This window comes from Sciurus carolinensis, chromosome 15 (assembly GCF_902686445.1).
Source record: "Sciurus carolinensis chromosome 15, mSciCar1.2, whole genome shotgun sequence".
NCBI lineage: Eukaryota > Metazoa > Chordata > Mammalia > Rodentia > Sciuridae > Sciurus > Sciurus carolinensis.
This window is the reverse complement of record NC_062227.1, coordinates 54936822-54957587: the sequence shown is the minus strand read 5'-3', so window position 1 is coordinate 54957587 and position 20766 is coordinate 54936822. Positions and strand designations below refer to the sequence as shown.

The 20766-nt window shown below is 38.1% G+C and overlaps 1 protein-coding gene across 4 annotated transcripts in view; it reads left to right on the top strand.

Annotated features, from left to right (window-relative positions):
* The first annotated feature begins 2362 nt into the window (after window positions 1-2362).
* Window positions 2363-20766, top strand: part of Hdhd2 (haloacid dehalogenase like hydrolase domain containing 2) — a 36897-nt gene continuing 18493 nt past the window's right edge. Inside the window, exons 1-4 of one of the 4 annotated variants that reach the window (XM_047526434.1) lie at window positions 2363-2491; window positions 10147-10257; window positions 12724-12932; window positions 17447-17531. In XM_047526434.1, the coding sequence (XP_047382390.1) occupies window positions 10157-10257; window positions 12724-12932; window positions 17447-17531 (395 nt within the window). In that variant the 5' untranslated portion in view covers window positions 2363-2491; window positions 10147-10156. The other 3 variants (XM_047526435.1, XM_047526436.1, XM_047526437.1) reach the window with 3 other exon arrangements.

Sequence of the window (20766 nt, the reverse complement as noted above, 5' to 3'; positions counted from 1 at the left end):
CTTCTAAAACTGGAGCAGGTGGTTTTGAATACCTGTTGGTGACACCTGAGTTAGAAATGGATGATCTTTGGTTTGGAATGTGGCCCTGCAGCTGGACCAAGGAAGTCTACCAAGGAGTGTCAGTTGATACTTACCTCCTGTAAATAACATATTTGATACTTAGAGGCAATGTTCTTTCAGCTTAACAAAGAATTGGTGTATGAGTCAAATTTGAGCCTCTAAAGAGTTGAGGGCATTCCCATTTCTCCACATGCTATGAATCATGAAAAATTTTAAAAGAGAAAAGAGACTTTGGTCTGATGCCGATTTTCATGTAAGACATTACAACACACCTTCATGTCCGGATATTGCCCAAGACATCTCTCCACTGAGGAGCAGTCATAGTGGGCAGGGACCAAGTGTTCCGCAGCAAAGTACTTCTGAGGAAAGTAAAGCACTGGACATTAAAATATTACACCTCTGGAGGCCACTTACACAATCCCAGTTTTAATATAGCCAAAGGGAAGTCTATATGCTTTCAGGTAGCGGTCCTTATTTCCAGAGCAGTTATGATTCACAAACCATAGGATCTTGTTTTAGTAGACTGTAACTTAAGTGCCTGATTGTCTGCTTACATCTTTCCCTTTATCACAGGATTAATAAATTTGTGATCATTCAGAACTCCCATGTTTATGGTCTTTATGTGTTCAGGCCTTATGTCTGTGTGCCTCTGAACTATTTGAAGTGCCTTGGCTCTACTCTGTAGATACTATAAAATCTATACCCTAATCCTTAATCAAATACAATAGTTTTCAAATTTTGGTCATGAACAGAAGAATCAGATTTACAAAGGAATTCTAACATAGAACTATAATATTTAAAACATGAAGGCAGATCCATTTGTTGTTGTTGAAGTTGGGCTGGGGTCCAAAGGGTCCACTGTTTAGCCACCTCTTCCCTCCAGGCTTCTCCCCAAAATTCTAAATTCTCACAAATATGATTAAAAGTATTTTTTTTTTAAATCCTACTTGAGATGTAGCAGGAATAGAAAATGTGGTCTGTGTTCAATAGGTACATGCAGTCACCTGGGTTTATATGTGTTTGCACTCAAACTGAGAGAAAGCAATAAAGTGAATAGTAAAAAATAATAGATTACTAGTGTGCCAAGCAAAACCTTTTACCATTTCACTCAATTCTAACAGACTTCCTAAGAAATCAGTAGTTTAGGGTTGCCTCTTTAAAATTGGTCAATAACTTTCAGAACAGTAGCTGGACTCACATATGGGAATATATATATATGTGTGTGTGTGTGTGTGTGTGTGTGTGTGTGTATACACACTTGACCAATCATTGATATCTTCAGCTAAAGATAGAGATGTTCACCTGAAGTAAATGTTTTTGGAGAAGTAAATCACTTTCTCATTGATTTATTAGTTTCAAGGTTATTACCAAAATAGTTTTGATATGCAGCAAAATAGTTTTTTACCAAAATTTTCCTTGCTTCAATTGTTCATTAGATGTCATGTTATGAAAACATTATTTGTAATGACGTGGGACACCGTAGACAATGTCCAAGGATATTAATGATCAAGATAAGTTTTGGAATCATACTGTTTTTACTTTAGTTCATATACTGTGTTATGTCTCCACTCTTTTGGAGGTTTTGCCCCTCTCTTTCCAAATTTAGCCTCTCCTTTTTTAGGTCTCATTCTTTCATTGCTCAACTTGCCCTTTGACAAGAAGAGCCTTTTGGTGAGGAGGAAGCAATTAAGTCCAGACAATAGTGACCTCATAGTTTACTTGATTGCACAAGCCTGGAACCTAGAGATCATCTTGAGGCCTTCCTCGTCTTTACTCCCAATCTAACCCATCACACATTTCTATTTTACCTCTGAAAACTTGATCCCCTGCCAATAGGTAAGCAAGGCCTGAAGAGAGAAAGCAGGAGGGTGAGAAAGCTGCCAGCAAGATTATGGAATGGCTGGTGTGGGAAACAAGGGTTGTCTTGCCACAGGTGATGAGTAATGGGGACAGCAATAAATACCAGATGCTGTTCAAGAAGCAAAGGAGGAAATGACAACTTGGACACTGGATGTTTCAAGTAAAGTGTCTAGGAGACGAGTTCTGAGTTAGCCCTCGGGAATGCGCAAGAAATGAAGTAAGCAAAGAAAGTTCTCAATAATTCTTGGTTAGCAATGGTCTATGAGATGCAAAACTGCTGAGCAAAAGGCAGAGGTGCATCTGGGCCCAGCCGGCCGCGCCCTTGTGGGAGCCGACCTCCCAAACAACGTACCCTCCTCCCCCGGCGCGGTTTGGTGGAGACCCTAACAGTGGGAGTTTCAAGCCCGAGACACCGGGAGGATGGGCGGAGCCGGGGCGGGACTTCCGGCGCGGCCCGAGCCCAGTCTCCGGTGTCCCTCGGACAGCTGCTGTCGCGTGCGAGGTGGACTGCGGTGCCTTGCGGACGGTGCGGCTGGCCTGGCTCTTCTTGACTACGGCGCGCGGAGTAGGGGTGAGGAGTCGCTCGGAACGGAAGAGGAAGAAGCGGAATTGGGGACGGTGGCGGCACGCCTGTTGGAGGCGGCATTTCTTGTGTCAGGGAAATACAGGCGGCGGTCCTAGACCACAGCCCTCCCTCCAGGCCGGGCCCCACCCGCGCGCCAGTCCTGGGAGAACGTCACACCCGGTGCTCGCCGCCCCTCGACCGCGGCCGCCTGCGCGTGCGCCGAATGCGACCTGGCGCTTCCGCGGTCCAGCCAAGTGCAGTGCGCCGAGTCTCCCACCCGGTGGTGACTAGTGTCGATGTTCCCTCCCCGCCAGAGACGGGGGTTGGGGACAGGCGGCGGGTATCGCTGTTGGTGCGTACTGCAAGATCCTTAGTCTTAGGTCCTCCCAGCTCTAAAGACTAGATCATGAATTCAGTTCACTTTTATTGAGCGTTTAAGTAACGCAAGTGGAAATGGCAACGTAGTCCCTCCATGCAGAGCTCAACAGTTTAGGAGAGACGCAGGCAGTTAACCAGGACAGAATGATGCGTGGGAGTATACGAGGCGCCTAGCCCTGCCCAGGAGGAAAGAAGTTGGATCACAGAAAGCATACCAGAGGAAATGATGCTTAACCAAGAGGACAGGAGTTGACCAGAGGGAAAGAAAGACGGAGCAGGGTAGGAGTGGTAGTTAGGGAGTAAAAGTGATTTCAGATACCTGCAGTGATGAGGGAGGTAGAGTCTAGGACTCTAGGGAGAGTGCACTGCTGATACCTGAAAGCTAGGTCCTTGTCTGTTGCCAATCCAATCATGATGACGAAGGTTTGAGGAAAAGGAAGAAGTTCTACTGATTTGCTAGCAAAGGGGAAATGCAGGGACCTTCTGTCCTAGTAACTGATTCTCCCCGTCAGTGGGAACACAGGGCTTTTAAAAAAGAAATACAAGGACCAGGATCCAAATGTTATAAGTAGATATATAGTTAGTGTCCATCAGGTGTCCTTGAGAGAGCCATTGTTCCAGTTCCTAGGATCGGAGTTTCTTTATTCTCCAGGCAGTGAAGGGCATGGTTGTTTAGCCTGGGGTGGGAAAAATTTTAGTCTTGTTTTCTCCAGCTGTTCGAGAAGGGGAGGGGAAAGAAGAAGAAGAAGAAGAAAAGAAAAAAAAGTCAGTTTTAAAATAAGTCTCCTGGGGAAAAAATAAAATAAGGCACCCAAAGTTGGACAGCAAGGTTTGTACTCACAGCATAAAGTGGACCCATTACAGTGCCGTGGAACCTGGGTGTGGAAGTAGATAAATGAATTGGAGAAGTAAAGGAGGACTCTGTACCCCCGGGTGCATAGTTCAATCTTTAGCCTGAGGGCATTGGGGAGTGACTGACCAACAACATTTACTGAGTGGTTACAGTGATTCCAGACTTTTTTGTACCCATACAGGGAAGTAAAGAGAACTTTTACTCCCTCTAGCATCTAGGAAGCACATTCTGAAGAGCTTCAACCTCCCAAGAGAACATTTTTATTAAAATTTCTTGTTTTATCTTAAGTGTTTACAAAAAGTTTGAATTATATGTCCCCATACATATTTATATTGATGTCCTGTGAAATCCCCAGACTGTACTAATGCTCTCAGACCTTGCATTATATTTGTTCTGTGATTTTTGTAGCCCTTGACACATCATCATGTGCTCTTTCTTCCTTCCCCACCCCCAAAAACATAACCCACCCTTTCTAAGCATGGAATACTATGGACAATAATTTACAGGGATTACTTTCTTAATATTCTTTTCAGTTATTAGAGATGTTCTTTCTATGTTACCAAGAAAGAAACAGACTGAGAGATTAAGGAAATTGCTCAAGTTCACATAACTAGGCAGTCAGGATTCATACCCAGGACGTCACCTCCTTTGTTCTTATATTTTGCTGTACTCTTGAATTCCAGGGAATGGATTCTGGGCTGGAAATAAAAGATGCAAAACAAAATATTTAGAAAGTTGACATAGGTTAGATGAGAGGATTTAAACCTGAGGTAGTTTAGTAAAGATGAAGAAGAGTATGTAGATTCAAGACTGACATGATTTGGCATTGGATTGCTGGTGCTGACATTTGCTCAGTAATTATAGGAAAAAGAAAGCAGCTTTGTTGGATTAAGACACCCGTGGATATTCAAAGGACAGCTGTCCTCTGAAGTATCTGGAAGAGTTCCTCTTGGGATGCAAGGGAATGTGCTTTCCTTTGCATTGAGCAGGTACCCCCGGTTGTTTATGGCTCTTCTAAGAGATATTCCATATAATTCATTCAAACTATGGGAGATGGTAGATGTGGACCCAAGATAAATGAAAAACATGGACTACCTTTGAAGCCTTTATAATTCTTTTGAGGGTAATACTGATACTTTACAATTAAGAGATTGCCCTCCATATCTGCAGGTTCTGAACCCACACAGTCAACTGCAGAGCACAAACATTTCAAAAAAACTATTGTACTTTTTTCCTATCATTATTTCCTAAACAAAATTGTTTAACAACTATTTACATGGTATTCAGTATTATAAGTAATCAAGATATGATTTAAACTATGCAGGAAGATGTGCATAGGTTGTATGCAGATACTACACCACTTTATATAAGGAACTTGAGCTTTCTGTTGATTTTGGAACCAATTCCCTGGGAATACTGAACATAACTGTATATTTTACCAAACACTAACTTGTGGTTCCGGTAACAGGTGTTACAATGGTTTGGCTGAGAATAGATATCATACCAGAAGTGATTGAGGTCTAATGGAATCAACTAGAGAAATAAATGAATTTTGAGTTTCGAGTGGTAGACCTGAGTTTTTTTCTAGGTCTTGGTCAATGACTGTCAAACATGTGATGTTTCAAAAGAGCTATTTTAGAGTTTAAAAGGTATGATCTTTGGAACTGACAAAAAATATTTTGGAAACATTAAGCCTATGTGGATGCTTCAGTAAGAATTAAAACTATCAGTACTTATTATGACAGTTCCCTGGCAATAGTGGACCATTTTGGGTTTTTTAAATTAAAAAAGTATAATTCTTTCTATTGTTGTTTTTCAGTCTTGTTTCTGTTTTGTTCTTTTATTCACTTTCAGGTGATTTTTAAAGCAGTTTTTAGGTGATTCAATAAAAAAGTTTTTATTGAATATTAAATGTTTCATAAAAGTTGGGCTTTGAGAAAAGCAATTTTAAGTTCCTCCTTATATGAAATGAGAGTGCTTTATCTTTTTTTTTTTTTTTTTTTTTTTGCCATCCTTTTTTGTGGTGCAGTTAGCATATTTTAAATTGAAGACTCCTTTAACTGATAAACATCCAAATGGAGACCCTGGAAACAGTCTAGGCTTTTGACTTGCAAGCTGTTTCCCCTCTTAGGCAGGAAATAGTTGATGCCATTGTTGATGTAATCCTTGATTTCAAGGTCACAGTAAAGATCATGAATAGAATAACATAAGGACTATTATAGAAGGGAGGATTTTGTAGTTGAAATTTGATTAACTAGAGCTTTTTTGTATTTTTTTTTTTTTTTTTTGCCTCAGCACTTTTGTTTTTCAGCAGATAAATTATAAAAAAACAAGCAGAATCAGGATTTTTCTTAAAATTTCACAATGCTGTGAGGGTGGGAGTTTTTATGCCAAGTGTATAACAATTGTCCAGCCTGATTTTTATAACTTTATTAAATATAGTTATATAAATATAGAAATGATTGACTAAACTATAACAAGACTAATTTTTTGTGTGAAATAGATATCATGTAGACAAAAGTTTGTGGTATACATCTGTGCTGTTTAATAATTACAGTAAAATTAAAAACACCTATGTACTCACTATCCAGGTAAAAATGTAAAACATTGCCAGTTCCCTTTGTACTCCTGGTTTGCACCTGCTCCCTGTCTTCCAAAGAGAATCTGTATCCTAACTTGTTAATTATCATTCCCTTCTCTTTTTAGTTTTATTGCCTTATGTATTCATCCCTATTTTTTAGTATTATAGGAAACCATACTGTGTATGGTTGTATCTTTCACCCTGTAGTTGATTTCCGAGAGTTGTCTAAGATGACGTGTGTGAATTTACTTCATTCATTTCCACTGCTTTTGGTATTCTGTATGTGGATATACCACAATGTATTTACTCATTCTGTTGCTGGTAGACATTTATATTGTGTCCAGTTTCTGACTGTGTACCAGCAGTGCTGCTGTGGATGTCTTGTTCATGTCTCACAGTACGGTACGCTGAAAGTGAAACAGTCCTTTAAGCATATAATACCTGGGAGTGGAACTTCTGGGTTGTAGAGTATTGGTGTTGCCAAACTGATTTCCAAAACGTTTGTACTGGTAGCGGGATATGCAAATTCCTGTTGACAACATGATATTTTCAGACTTTAAAATTTTGCATGTCTGTTGGTTTGGTGTTGTTATCTTATTGTGCTTTAACTATGCATTCTTCTTTATTACCAGTGAGTTTTGAGCATCTTCATGTGTTATTTACTATTGAGATTTGTTCTTTTGTTGGAGCAGGGTGGGAGGATGACCAAAGATTTACTTCTAAAAGCTAATACCTAACATTTTGTTACTATAAAAATATTTCACATTAAATAGAAAACCCTAGAGAGGGCTTCTGCCCTGTGGCACTTCTCCCCCTGACATTGCACACCCAGTTACCACAGAACCATGGCCCCTGTTTCCATCAGTGAGGCTCACAAGATTCTGCCCCCCATGCCCAGAGGGGATGCTGTAAAGCAGGGGGAGCTTGCCCAGGTGCAAAGCCATCACTGCCATCAGAATCTGGTCCTCTGCCCACCCCCAGGTCCTCACACAGTTATCCAGATATTGGATTCCCAGAACAGGGTAAGGAATCACCCAGAGCACTATCCTTGTCTGTTGCTGAAAAATAAACTATCTCCAAGCTATCTTTAAACAATACCATTATTTCCTTTGCTCGTGAGCCTGCAATTTGGGCAGTACTCAGCAGGGGTGGCTTATCTCCGCTCCTCCGCCTTGCTCAGGGCCGGTGGTCTGATGTCTAGGGCTATAATCATCTGAAGCTCATTATACACACACACACACACACACATACATCTGGTGATTGATGGTTGGTTCTGTCCATCAGCCAAGGCCTTCATTGGAGCTTTTGGCTGGGACACAGGGGCATCCAGTGGGCTCTGTACTTCAGTGTGAGGGGATTCAGCCCATGACCGGTCAGCTCCAAGGTAGAAGCATCATGGTAGAAGGACAAAGCATAGGAAAGCTGCTTAGCCCATAGCAGAGGAAAAGCAGAGAGAGAGCTCAGATGTGTTCTTTCATAAAGTATGTGTTGAGGTCTTACTCCATTTTTCTATTTGGCCATTTGTTCTTTTCTTCATAAATACGGCTTGTATTGCCTGGAGTCTTGTCCTTTCTTATGTGTTAAACACTAGTTCTGAACATTGCATTCTGTTTATAGTACTTTTGAAACATAGTTGAATTTATCTGTCTTTTCCTTTATGGTTTCTGCTTTTACATCTTGTTTTAAACAGCCTGTTCTATCTTCAAGTCATGAAAATACTCTCCTGTCTGAAAGTTTCAGCTTTACCTTAAACATGTGGTTGTTTCATTTACTTAGAAAAAAATTGTTGAGTATGGTGTGATACTAGTCAGTAGCCAGCACTTGCCAGCAGTTTGCTGAGTCAGTTCTGGGGCTGACTCTGGTTTTATTTTGTATGTCTGTTCCTTGTATATAGACATGGCTGACTTGGAATGGGAGCAGGTTCTGGGGACAATGTTCAGCAAAAATGCTAAACACCAGAGGCTGTGAAGGAATCGGGGGTCATCTTTGCCATCCCTCCACCTTCTGACAGGACTGCATGTAAGGGAAAACAGTACTTCAGAGGATAACACTGGACAATTGGGAGTTTTCCTGGCAGCCTTGGGAAGCAGGCCCTGAGGATTAGCATGCCCATGTTAAGAGGAGAAAATTAAGACTTTGGGAGTAATGCCACACTTTGATTCTTTGAGCTCAGATCTCTTGAGCAATAGGTAAAGATCAAGGCTTCATCCTGCCTTCCTGCTCCAAGTATTGAGGAGAATCACAGGCCCAGAGAGGGTAAACATGGCCATCCACAATGAATTTGAGGCAGAACCTGGACCAACCCTTAACCCTGTTGGCCCCAGCTCTCGAATACATCTGAGAGAGAGCTAGGTGGAGAGGTTTTCCTCCCACCAACCTTCTGTCCCAGTGGAAGATTCTATAAACTGCCCAAAAGCCCTCTCTCTCCTTTTCCCCCAAATCTTTGGTAATTATCTGCTTCCACCTCCCAGGTTTTTTCTAGCTCAGCTTTAACCCTTTCCCTCTGCTTCTAATTTTAAAGATGACTCCTCTAGCTTTACTGTTACACCAGGGCTGAACACATAAGTGCTTAGTAAACATTTGCCCTGTAAAAAATAAGGCAACTTGACAATATCCTGCCAGGGTGAGGATGAGTGTCCACCTTAAGACCCAGCAAGACCCTAGAGAAATGCTTATGCATGTGTCCCCCGGGAGATGTGTGCAAGGGTGTTTATAGATGCACTCTGTGGTATGTAAAACTACCTGAATGTTCATGATTAGGAGAGCAGATAAATAAGTTAGGGTATATGTATACAATAGAATACCATACAGCAGTGAAAACTCATGAATGTAACTGCATATGGTAGCGCATACATGACTCACAAAGAGTGTTGAGTGATAACTCCAGTTGCCAAGTACACAGAGCATCCTTAGTATAAAGCTTTGAATATATAAAAGTTAGGAGGGTGGCTACCTTGGGAAGGGAAGGAAGGGCAGTGCTTAAGAGGAGCTATACAAAAGACCCCAGCTGCCTTGTTTCTAAAGCTGAATCATGGGGAAATTGGGTTGTTATAGTATCCTTTCTTTTTTTTTTTTTTTTTTTGTATGTGTGACATATTTCCTTATAAAAAACAACAAAATAAGAAATGACCAAATAAGTAAACAGATTAGTTTTTTTAAAAGTATAAGCCAACCCCATCCTCTTTCTTTAACTTCCACACTATTCTTACCCACCCTTTATTATCTTTAAATCATATTTCTCTTACATTCTATAGATGCTATAACTCACAATAGAAATTATTTAAAGGGAAAATATGCAAAAGGAAAGTTGCAGGTTATAAGGTAAGGAAAATATCTCCTTATTTTAAAATCGCTATGTAACCTGAAATTTCTTCCTTGGTGACCCATAAATACTGTGTGCTCCTTGGCCACATGTGCTGTTTGGGGACATAGCAGTGAAGGTGGGCAATTAGAATATTTTTATTACACATAACCCATGATGAAGAAGGTCTTACTAAGGTAATGCTTCTGCCTACCTCTGCTTCAGAATACATCATTCTCATATTTTAAAATAAAATGAACTGTTCACTAAAGAGTTATTTTAAGAAACCTGAAAGTAGGCAGTAATGTCTCTTCTGTCATTTTCCTTTGTATAGATATAATTCAACATTTTTTAACTAAGCTTTACAAAAGTTTTATGCATCAAATTTTGAGTTCTTGATTTTTAAAAACTTTTTTTTTTTTCCCAAAAGACAGCTTAACACTAAGCAATATCTTTCTGGATATGAATGGTATTTTTGAAGACTTACCAGTTTTTAATTGTCCATTGTTTCTGAAACTGTATTTTTAATTTCATTTGCTCTCTCCTAGGGAATGAAGGATGGCAGTACGCCGTGCATTAAAAGCTGTTTTGGTAGATCTCAATGGCACACTTCATATTGAAGATGCAGCTGTGCCAGGCGCACAGGAAGCTCTTAAAAGGCAAGCTATCCTCCAGGTTCAGCTGACAAATATGTTTGTAAGTGCCATTTTACCAAGGCAGATCATTAGCTAAATGGACGGCCTTAAGATGGCATCTCACCAGCTTACCATATATCCAGGAACTGCCTTGGGTTTAGCTAGAAGATGTATGCATTGTAATATCCTTCGAACATCATTGCCTAAACCTTTATTACGTCCGGCCTTTTGCTCTAATCCCTTTGTTCTTTGTGTGTATCTTTCTAAGTCAATAATGTAAATTCAGAAATGAAAGCTCAAGAATATAAAATGTGAAATAAGTAGCATTTATTTGTGAAAAGTCACAAATAAATCCTGGAATCAGAGTGAAACACAATCACACAACAGGCATTTTCTGCCGCCTCCAGCTTTACCTAACATCCAACACTGAATGTGCTCAAATTGTTTGATTACAGGACTTGGAGTTTTACACATACTGGGGATACACAGAAATAACATGCTAATGTGAACAGAATGTGTCAGTTTGCTTCTAGTTATCCTGAAAAAATATCAGCATAACAGAATAAATAACTGGCATTAAACTTCTTCATCCTAAAAGAAAAAAATGTCAAAATCAGCAGTACTTAGCATTTGGTGCTTATCATTTTCCAACCTTAAAATGTTCACTGTGTGCTGTTAATGAGAAAATCTGATGCCAAGTATCACAGTGCCAGGAGTTAGGGCAAAAGACTGACAAAGACTTAACCCTCTCTCAGAGAGCTTTCTTTCCATTTGGAGAACCAAGAAATATAAACAAATTGGTGTATTAGGAGTTATGATGACATTTTACAGGTAGAAGAATGATGGACAGTGTATTGGTTAAAGCCTAAAGAAAATCAGACAGAACTGAATTTTCTCTCACTGCTTGACATGCTCTTGCTCAGAGTCAGGCTTTCTGGGAATAAAGGTGGATTTCTGTTGATGAGTCTGCTCCTATGGGCAGTGCTCATACTGCTTTAAAAATGAGCTTTCTGCTATAGACTGAAAGAGAAGTGTTTCTGGTGAACAGTGACATCTCTAAAGTAGCTCTGTAAACTCTGAGCCTGCCATTCTTTAGGGGCAGGAACCTATCCATTCTTCTGTCACAGGAGCTGGCAGGTTTCCCTCCCAGAGCAGTCACTGTACTGGTACTGCCAGTTCGGTTTCTATAGAAACAAACAGACTAAGCAAAGTTGAGGGACTAGTAAAAGTTTTTTAAAGAAACTCATTAAAAATGATGTGATTATTTCATATTTATACTTATTTTTAGGCTAATAGCTATGTTGAAGTAATGAATTTCTTTTGTGAGACAAACCACCAGATTTAATGTGTTTTGCAGAAAAGCTGCCACACAGATATTAGAGGTAATCATTTTTACAGTGAATTATTTAATCATATAAATTTATTTAATGTTCTTTGGGTGAATACATAGAAATCGCTTCTGTTCTATTTGCTTGGTTAGTACTTTCATGCCATATGGCTTTTGGGGACAGGTATAAAATAAAAAGCAACAGGGTGTTAATAAAGAATTCTAGGGGTTGGGGTTATGGCTCTGTAGTAAGCACTTGCCTGGCATATATGAGTCCTTGGGTTCGATCCTAAGCACTACATATAAATAAATACATAAAAAATAAAGGTCCATTGATAACTAAAAAAAAAATTTAGAGAATTAAAAAAAAAGAATTCTAAATTGAACTAAATTCAAATTATTTTTAGATTTTGAATCAAAACATTGTAAAACCAAGAAAACTTTTTTCAGTTTTAAAGAAAGCTAAATGAATTCTTTCTCTGATATCATGCTAGTATGTTTCAAAAGCAGGCAATGGAATCAAAACAATCTTGCACATAAGTTGTTCAAGTGTGGAATCCCTTTTGCTGTATAAAAAGGGAATATCTCTTTGAGCTGTCCAGGTAGTTTCTGTTTATAAATTTAATAACTCATTAGGGCTTAGCCAGTCTCTAATAAAATCCTGAGGCATCTGTTCTCTTAATATAGGCAATCACTGTTACAAGACACAGAAGATTCCTGTCTCAGCCCTTCTGCTCCCCAGGTGTATAGCTAGCAAGTCACTTTTTAGGCCTCAGTTTTTACATCTTTACCAAGAGAAGATTGCACCAGTGGCTAATCTCTAAGATAACTGTGTTCACCTCTTATATTCTGTGAGGACAGTGTGGTGTTTCATTTGTTTATTAAAGCTTGCAGTAAAGACGAAGTACAAAGTCCTCAAAAAAAGGTAGAAGTAGACTTTTCTGTTTGCCTTTGCAGTGTTTAGAGGTGGTAATGCCCACAGGGTATAGATATTTATAAGCATTCCAGGCAAAAGAAAAAACAAAAACTAAAAAGCTTTTTATTCATGAAAATAGTAACTTATCTTTTATTTCTAATATTTGGCATAGTTCTACCAAATTAGAAGATTTTATGTACTAGGATGTTAAAAATTTCCCACTGACTTCTGAATTTTCCTTTTCCAGGTTACGCAGTTCTTCTGTAATTGTTAGGTTTGTGACCAATACAACCAAAGAGAGCAAGCAAGATCTATTGGAAAGGTTGAAAAAACTGGAGTTTGATATCTCTGAAGATGAAATATTCACATCTCTGACTGCAGCCAGAAGTTTAGTAGAGCAGAAGCAAGTCAGGCCCATGCTGCTGGTTGATGATCGGGCATTACCTGATTTCAAAGGTGGGAGAAAGTTGGAAAGATTTTAAAAATGAGTCTTTCAGGGGCTGGGGATCTAGCTCAGTTGGTAGAGTGCTTGCCTCATAAGCACAAGGCCCTGGGTTCAAATCCCCAGCACCACAAAAAAAAAAAATGAGTCTTTCATACCTATTTATAAATCATTCATAAGGAGTATTTATTCTGATTTCTATCTGTTGTTATTGAAATGGTCAACAGTATGGATAAGGAGTTTAAATCTGAATCGGTGTTTCTCAAAATTTTGACCATACTCATTGTAAGGGGAAAAATTACATAGTAATCCTGTCTCTGTCTGTGTGTGTGTGTGTCTGTTTTCATGTTAAATAATACTATATGAGGTATGCTCTGATTTCATGCTATTTAGAGCCCTCCAAATTTGATTCATCATCTATTAATGGATCCTGACCCCCGAGTTTGAAAATAAAAAAACACACAGGTCAGAATTATTTTGAGTATTATAACCCTCAGTCAAAGAGCCACTCTCTAAACTCGATTAAGTAAGGTGAACCAAGATCTCCCCATTTAAAAATAGATGTCATGCTGGATGGTACAGAGATTTTGCAATGAAAAGTATTTTTCAACCAAGAAAAAATAAAATTGCTTTCAAAAAACAGACTAGAAAAATGTAGTAGTTTTATGAAGCTTTGCCACATGGCTTTTTTTTTTTGTAACTGATACTCAGAGTGGAATGACACAGAAAAATAGATATAAATATGTTCACTAAAAACGTCATGTGATAACTTTACAGATAAAAGATTAGGGAAGCTTAGTGTAGATATAAGGTAGAATAAGACCTCCAAAATTGTACTAAATGGAATTTTTACAGTGTGTCAATTAGAATTTTTACTTGTAAGAAACAGAAACCAACTTTGGCTGAATTAACTGATAATAAATGTATTAGAAGAATCTGACTACTGATGGGAATGTAAAATAACACAACTCCTATGGAGAGGAATTTGACAGAATCTAACAGAATTGCATATGAAACAGTGACTGGAGGAATCTATCTCTGAGATATAGTTACAAAACTATACAATGACATATGACAAGGTTATGCATTATAGCTTTATTTACAATAACAAAAGATTGGAAACAATGCACATGTTCATTGGAAGGGACTGGTTGAATAAACTATGATATAGACACAAAATGGAAAGCTTTGTAGCAAAGAAATAATGACAGAATTCTCTCTCTTGATAAGGAGTGATCTTCATAGGATATACTGTGAAAAAGTGAGGTATAGAAAACCTTATCATTTTCTGTGTAGAAAAATGAGAGGGAAATTGAATACATATATATATATATATATATATATACACATTTGTCTTATATTGGTAAAAGGAAGCCAAAGAAAGATAAATGAAAGACTAATAAAAATGGTCACCTAAAGGGCAAGGAAGGTGGAGGTCAGGAGAAGAAACTTCTCTAAAATGAACTTAACCGTACATTAAGTTGGTGACAGAATCACTCAAAAAAGAATTACTTCATATGACTTGACAGTGTTTTGACATGTTTATTCATTTTGGGATAAATTTTTAAGGACAAAACAACTACAGAGAAAGCTTGAACTATGTTTAGTAGTCTTCTTGTTATTAGTAATAATGGTATTGTAATTTTTAAAATTATAGATATGGATAAAACAAAGTAGTAACCGTTAGTTTTGTTAGGACTCAAAATTTTAAATGTAAGTAAGAAGAAGTATAAAAAATTAATAATAAAAAGGAGATACAAATATGAAAATCAAGTAAATTAAAAGCTGAGTATTGCTAATTGACTTGAAGTTTCATTACCAACTCCTTTATTCTTTTCCTGAAAAAATACATATCATCTAGACCTTCCACTGAGAACACTTTGAAACAGTGACTACCCAGTGTTCAGACGGTGGTGTCTACTATGATTTCCCACTATAGTTCTTGCTTAGCTTTTTATGTTAGTAAGGAAACTACTCAGATTGATGAGATCACGTCTAAAGAACTCTGGAGCCAACCTGAAATGATAATTTGAGCATCAAAAAGAATGATTGCAGGAGATTGATACACATTTATAAAAAGCCATGAGTTCAAAGAGATGTTCAGCCCCACAAAACTCATGGCTCACTGTTAGAGACTGCAAGGGCAGTAACTCATTATTCTGAAAGCTGATAAATTAAGAGAGTGAAATTTAAGAATTTGTCTAGTCTTCCCTATTTGAGCTGTATTTTAGGGTAACCAAATATTTGTTGAGGTTATTCCAGCTAGGAAATGCAAAAGGGATGACAGAATTAGAGTGCCACCATTTTGCAAGGAAATAGGTAATATCATCAAAATGGAGATATCAGGCTGACACCACTTGAATCCAGCGATCAACCTTAACATCACTAGAAGGCGAATAACCAGAATTCTTGTGCTTCATGATGTAATATAATAAGAAATGTATAGCACTGGCTATGAAATAAATTGCCCCAAAATTGGATGTGAATCAATGAAGACTCTAGATCTAATTACCAGGATATAGGAAAGATCAGGATAAAGGAGCAAATTATACTATAAGTAATCAATCAAATCCAGAACGTGGGGCCTTCTCCAGGATTAATGATCTTATTGTACCATTAAAGGGGAAGAGTAACATTTTAGAAAGAGAAATAAAGATAAAAATCAAATGCAACATTGGGCCTGGTTGGGATGCCAGTTTAATATACCAAATGTTAAAAGACATTTTGTGACATTTGGGGAAATTCAAATATGGACTGTGTATTGGGTAATGTTAAAAAATTATTGACTTTTTTATGTTAAAGTTTTTAAAAAGTCTTTAGTGATTAGACACATACTGAAGTATGAAGGAGTAAAATGATACACTATCTGGTATTTGTTTTTTAAATACTTCCAAAAAAAATTGTAGGGATGATTGACAAATATTGATGGTTGTACCAAGACTTATACTACCAGTCTCTCTACTTACATGTTTTGGAAATTTCCATGACAGACAGACAAACAAAAAGCTGTTTAGCTGACCCACTGAACTGCCAAGGACAGCTGGAGAGTTAGTCTTAAGGACTGTGCAGCCCACAATGTATACCATTGCCCACAGAACTGACAAGGTGCCACTGATGTCCCTGCTAAGCAGTGACTTCTGTGAAGGTCCATGTTGACCCCACTGGCACTGCTGCCTTGGAATCTTTCCGTTTCTTTGTGTTACTGCCTCCCAATTCAAAGCTCTAGGTGGGGGTTTCAGATTGGCAGAACCTCCATTCAGCACCCTTAACTGCAAGGGAGTATAGAAAACCTCCAGTATCCTCAGCCTCTGTTGTGAGAGGAAGCTCCACCCCTCAGCACTCCATACGAGCTGGTGAGTTCCCCAATTGTGAGACTGGCATGCAGTTACTGGGCAACCAAAAATGACAAGTATCTCCTGCAGTCTACATATTTATGTTTCTGGACAAGCTGAAGGACTATAGAACAATGTTTTAATCTGATTTCTCTCTTGACTTCAGGTAAGTGAGGAATATTAAGATTCTGTTTCTACAGTTGAGTTAGAATTGTGACATATAAGCAGAATTCTAGGTCTGGAAGAAATATTTATCATTCAGTCTAGGACTATACTTGCAGCACTTTTATATACATAAAAATAGCCAAGGTAGATGAATTTTGAAGGGAATGGAGATAATTTTGCCAATATTGAGCATCTTTACTCCAGTTGTAGATACAGATAATAAAAAGCATTAACACACATACAAAAATGCATACCCAAAACCTTTTAGTTCTTACTAGAGTCAACAATTTTACTTTGTTCCTTCAACAAGCTTTAACCAATTTCTCAGTACTTGTGGTAACAAGTAAGGAGCAAATTGGAAAGCTTGGGTATCTCCAGGCAATACAGAGGCAAACAGAAATTGGCATATGGATAATCCATACAACTTTTAGTTAGACTTTGAAAAGCCACGTGGTGAGTGTGCATGTTCGGTTGTCATATCTGATGTCCTATTGTCAGATACCAAGGCCTTACAAAGTGTTTTAATTATAAAATGTGTGAAACTAAAAATAGATGAGGCCTCACGTATAAAACCATAGAATCTGCAGTGCTTTCCATATTCATTGTGTGTTAACCTCAACCGTGTCAATTAGAAAGTGTAATTTCCCTTGCCTCTTAGATTCGCAATTCCTCATCAGTTGCTATTGATCTGATAGCTCTTAGGGCTGTTCTTGTTGATTGTAACCAGTCAAGCATTTTGAAGTTAGAAATTACTTGTTTGAGAACATCAAGTTACCATTTTCAATTCAGTTACCGAGTAGCTATAAGATCATGTACAAGGGATGTGGAAAAATATTAGTAGCCCTTTCTACCCCCTTGTCTCTGTTTCTTTCTCTTTCACTTCCAACTATACGTCAGCAAGATAATCTCTTAAACTTCAGAGTGTGGCTCAGCAAAAATGGCCACTCAGTTACTTAATACTACTTTATTATAGAATGTGGCATTGCCTTTAATTTTGCATTTTTTAACAATTATATTTTTTCTAATCCTAGGAGTACAAACAAGTGATCCTAATGCTGTGGTCATAGGACTGGCACCAGAACATTTTCATTATCAAATTCTGAACCAAGCATTCCGGTAAATATACTTCTTTATATTTCACCTAGTCATACACTCCCATTTTTTTCCTCTTAGGTCTTTTTCACATAAGGTTTTGTGTGATTTTCTTTCTGACTGCCTAGATTGTACATAAGGACAGATACCTTCAAATTATTTCAAAGTCAGCATCAAATAATATTGTTTAATATCTTAGTTGTGTTTCTTTTAATCAATATGTTAAAATGTGATGATCATTGGGGTTTTTGTGGTTTATAGAATCAATATTCTGGAGCAGAAATTCATAATAAAATTTGAACATTTTTTTAATAGTGAGCTGACTTTTTAAATATTTTTTAGTTGTAAATGCACTTTTATTTTATTTATTTGTGTGCGGTGCTGAGAATTGAACTCAGTACCTCACACTTGCTAGGCAAGCACTCTAGCACTGAGCCACAACCCCATCCCCTCAACTTTTTTTTTTTAAATATATTTTTAGTTTAGATGTACATGCTATCTTTATTTATTTGTTTTTTATGTGGTGCTGAGAATTGAACCCAGGACCTCACACTTGCTAGGCAAGCACTCTAGCACTGAGCCACAACCCCATCCCCTCAACTTTTTTTTTTTAAATATATTTTTAGTTTAGATGTACATGCTATCTTTATTTATTTGTTTTTTATGTGGTGCTGAGAATTGAACCCAGGACCTCACATGTGGTAGGCAAGCACTCTACCACTGAGCCACAACCCCAGCCCTCAACTTTTTTAAATATTTTTTTTAGTTGTAGATGGACACAATACCTTTATTTTATTTTTATGTGGTGCTGAGGATTGAACCCAATGCCTCACACATGCTAAGCAAGCTACAACCCCAGCCCCAAATTTTAACTCTTAAAGCTAGCAGTTTTGTCCTGTATTATTACTCCTGTGATTCTCCACTGACTATGCTAATCTCGGTACATAGTATCCGAACTATCCTAAGAATAGTAGATGTGATTCTCCCTCCATTGAAAATCCAGGCTATGGAAAAGAACTGCACATATGACTGCACTTTCAAAGCAATTATTCGATGAGTGATAATGATAATCTGAACTGGAATAGTGGCAGTAGGGGTGAAGAAAAACAGATTTCGATAGTGTCCACATGACTTGCTGGATAGTTGGGTTGTGGGGGGTGAGGAAGAGTGAGTTAAGAACATCAGCTTTCTAGCTTCAGCAAGTGAGAGAGCAAGCACTCCGTCTGCGCTCTGGGAAATGATGAGTAGTTGGGGCCTTTTGGCCTGAGACCTCCAAGTGGAGATACTCCATTGGCTGTTGGTAGAAGCAAGTTAACACATAAGATGTGTAAATCTGTTAGGTGTGTGCATTTCACCTATGTGCACTTCTTGCTGCTACTTCCAAAAGGAAGACCGTATACATGTTCTCATACTCCCTAAGATAATTTGGATCAGAATTTACTTGTAGATCTGCAAGTAAAATTGTGACTTTCTTCCTTGAAGTTTCCAAATCTTGGCTTTTATGTCTTGTCAAACCACAAAATACTGTAACTTACCTTTGAATTTATGACAAGAAAATAGTCCAAAATGTTGCATAGGGATATGTTGAGATAGCTTTAAAGTTTTTTTAATAGCATAGTAAACTTTTAGTATTTAACTACAAGAATATTATTTTTAAGATTCCATTTTTCGTACCAGAACAAGGATCTGCAAGAATCATTCTTCCTTATATTTTTGTAGAATTCATTTAGTGGTGTATATATATCCTACAATCAGAATATTTGTAGGAAACTTAAGAGCACAATACCAGTTTTACACATGTGGCCACGTTGTTTGCTGAGATCTTAAAAATGGTGATACTCATGTAAAATCTATGTGGCCAAAAATCGCACTTTGAGGACAGCCACCTTTTCCCTGTGTGCATAGTCACTTTTGATCCTCAGTTAATGGAAACCACAATTACTTAATGCACTTTCATTTGTGATTCTCTCAGTCAGTGTGCTACTCAGCCTTTGTTTAAAACTAATTTACTATAGTTATTGCCTGGACTTCCACTGCTATGCCAGATTGCTTGAAAATATGCTTTAAGAGTATATGGTGGGCTAGGGTAATAGCTCAGTTGATAGAGTGCTTGCCTCACAAGTACAAGGCCCTAGGTTCTAATCCCCAGCACCGCACACACACACACACAAAAGGTATATGGTATTAGCTAGATATGGTAGCACATAGCTGTAATCCCAGTGACTTGGGAGGCTTAGTCAGGAAGATGACAAATTTGAGGCCAGCTTCAGCAACTTAGTGAGCCCCTAAGCAACTTAGTGAGATCCTATCTCAAAATTAAAAATAGAAAGGGCTGTGGATGTAGCTCAGTGTTAAAGCACCCCTGGATTCAATCCCCTGTACCAAAAATTTTTTAAAGTATGACTTTAAAATTTCTATTGCTTCACCTACTTCCATTATCCTGCTTTAGTTTCTTGGAGAATTCCTATCTGCTCCCCAAATAAGGCCTACAACTCTACCAAAGTTAAGTCAGTATTCATTTGAAATACAGAACCTGCATCATTATGCACTGTTTCTTACTTCTGAATTTACCCCCGCTACCTTTTATTCATTCTTTTAACCACAGAATTCAAGGAAAAGGTATTGATTGATTTTAGCTCATAATTTGGGAAGGACATATTTAATAGGAAGTTGGGAGGTCTCTGTCTTAGATGAATGCTAGGCTCAGGGTAATAAAAATGTATGTTGACATAATACTGGCTTTGTAATTGCTCGGATGCTGTCTAATTAGTACACTTTCCTAATATTGATTTTTTCACACACCACATTTTAAAGCATTACAGTGTACTTATAGGTCAACTCTAATTTCACAAATGCACTTAACAGCTGGGTGGAGAGTTAACAAGGATTTTAGGTCTCGCCCTTCTTTGCATATTGATGTTTCCACAGAGACTGTGCCTTTCATCCAGTGACAGCAGCTGTTTGGATTGTATGTGGCAAATATAGACATCTCAAATGAACCAACGATTAAATTACTCTTCATGTTGATAATGAGAATAAACACTGATGTTAAAGCCCGTTGGGTAGCTGCCTCGAGTGCCAGTTTCAGGGGCATGTTGCATTAAGGCAGACAGTCAACCTTCATATTTCACTGCCTCTTTCTTACTGTGTTTTTAATGGGCAAACACCTCCAAAAGTGCACAGTACAGTGCATCTATATTGTGCAAAGTACGTGTACAGATAGGTCTTAGATGCCTGAACAAATTGAGAATGATTTTAA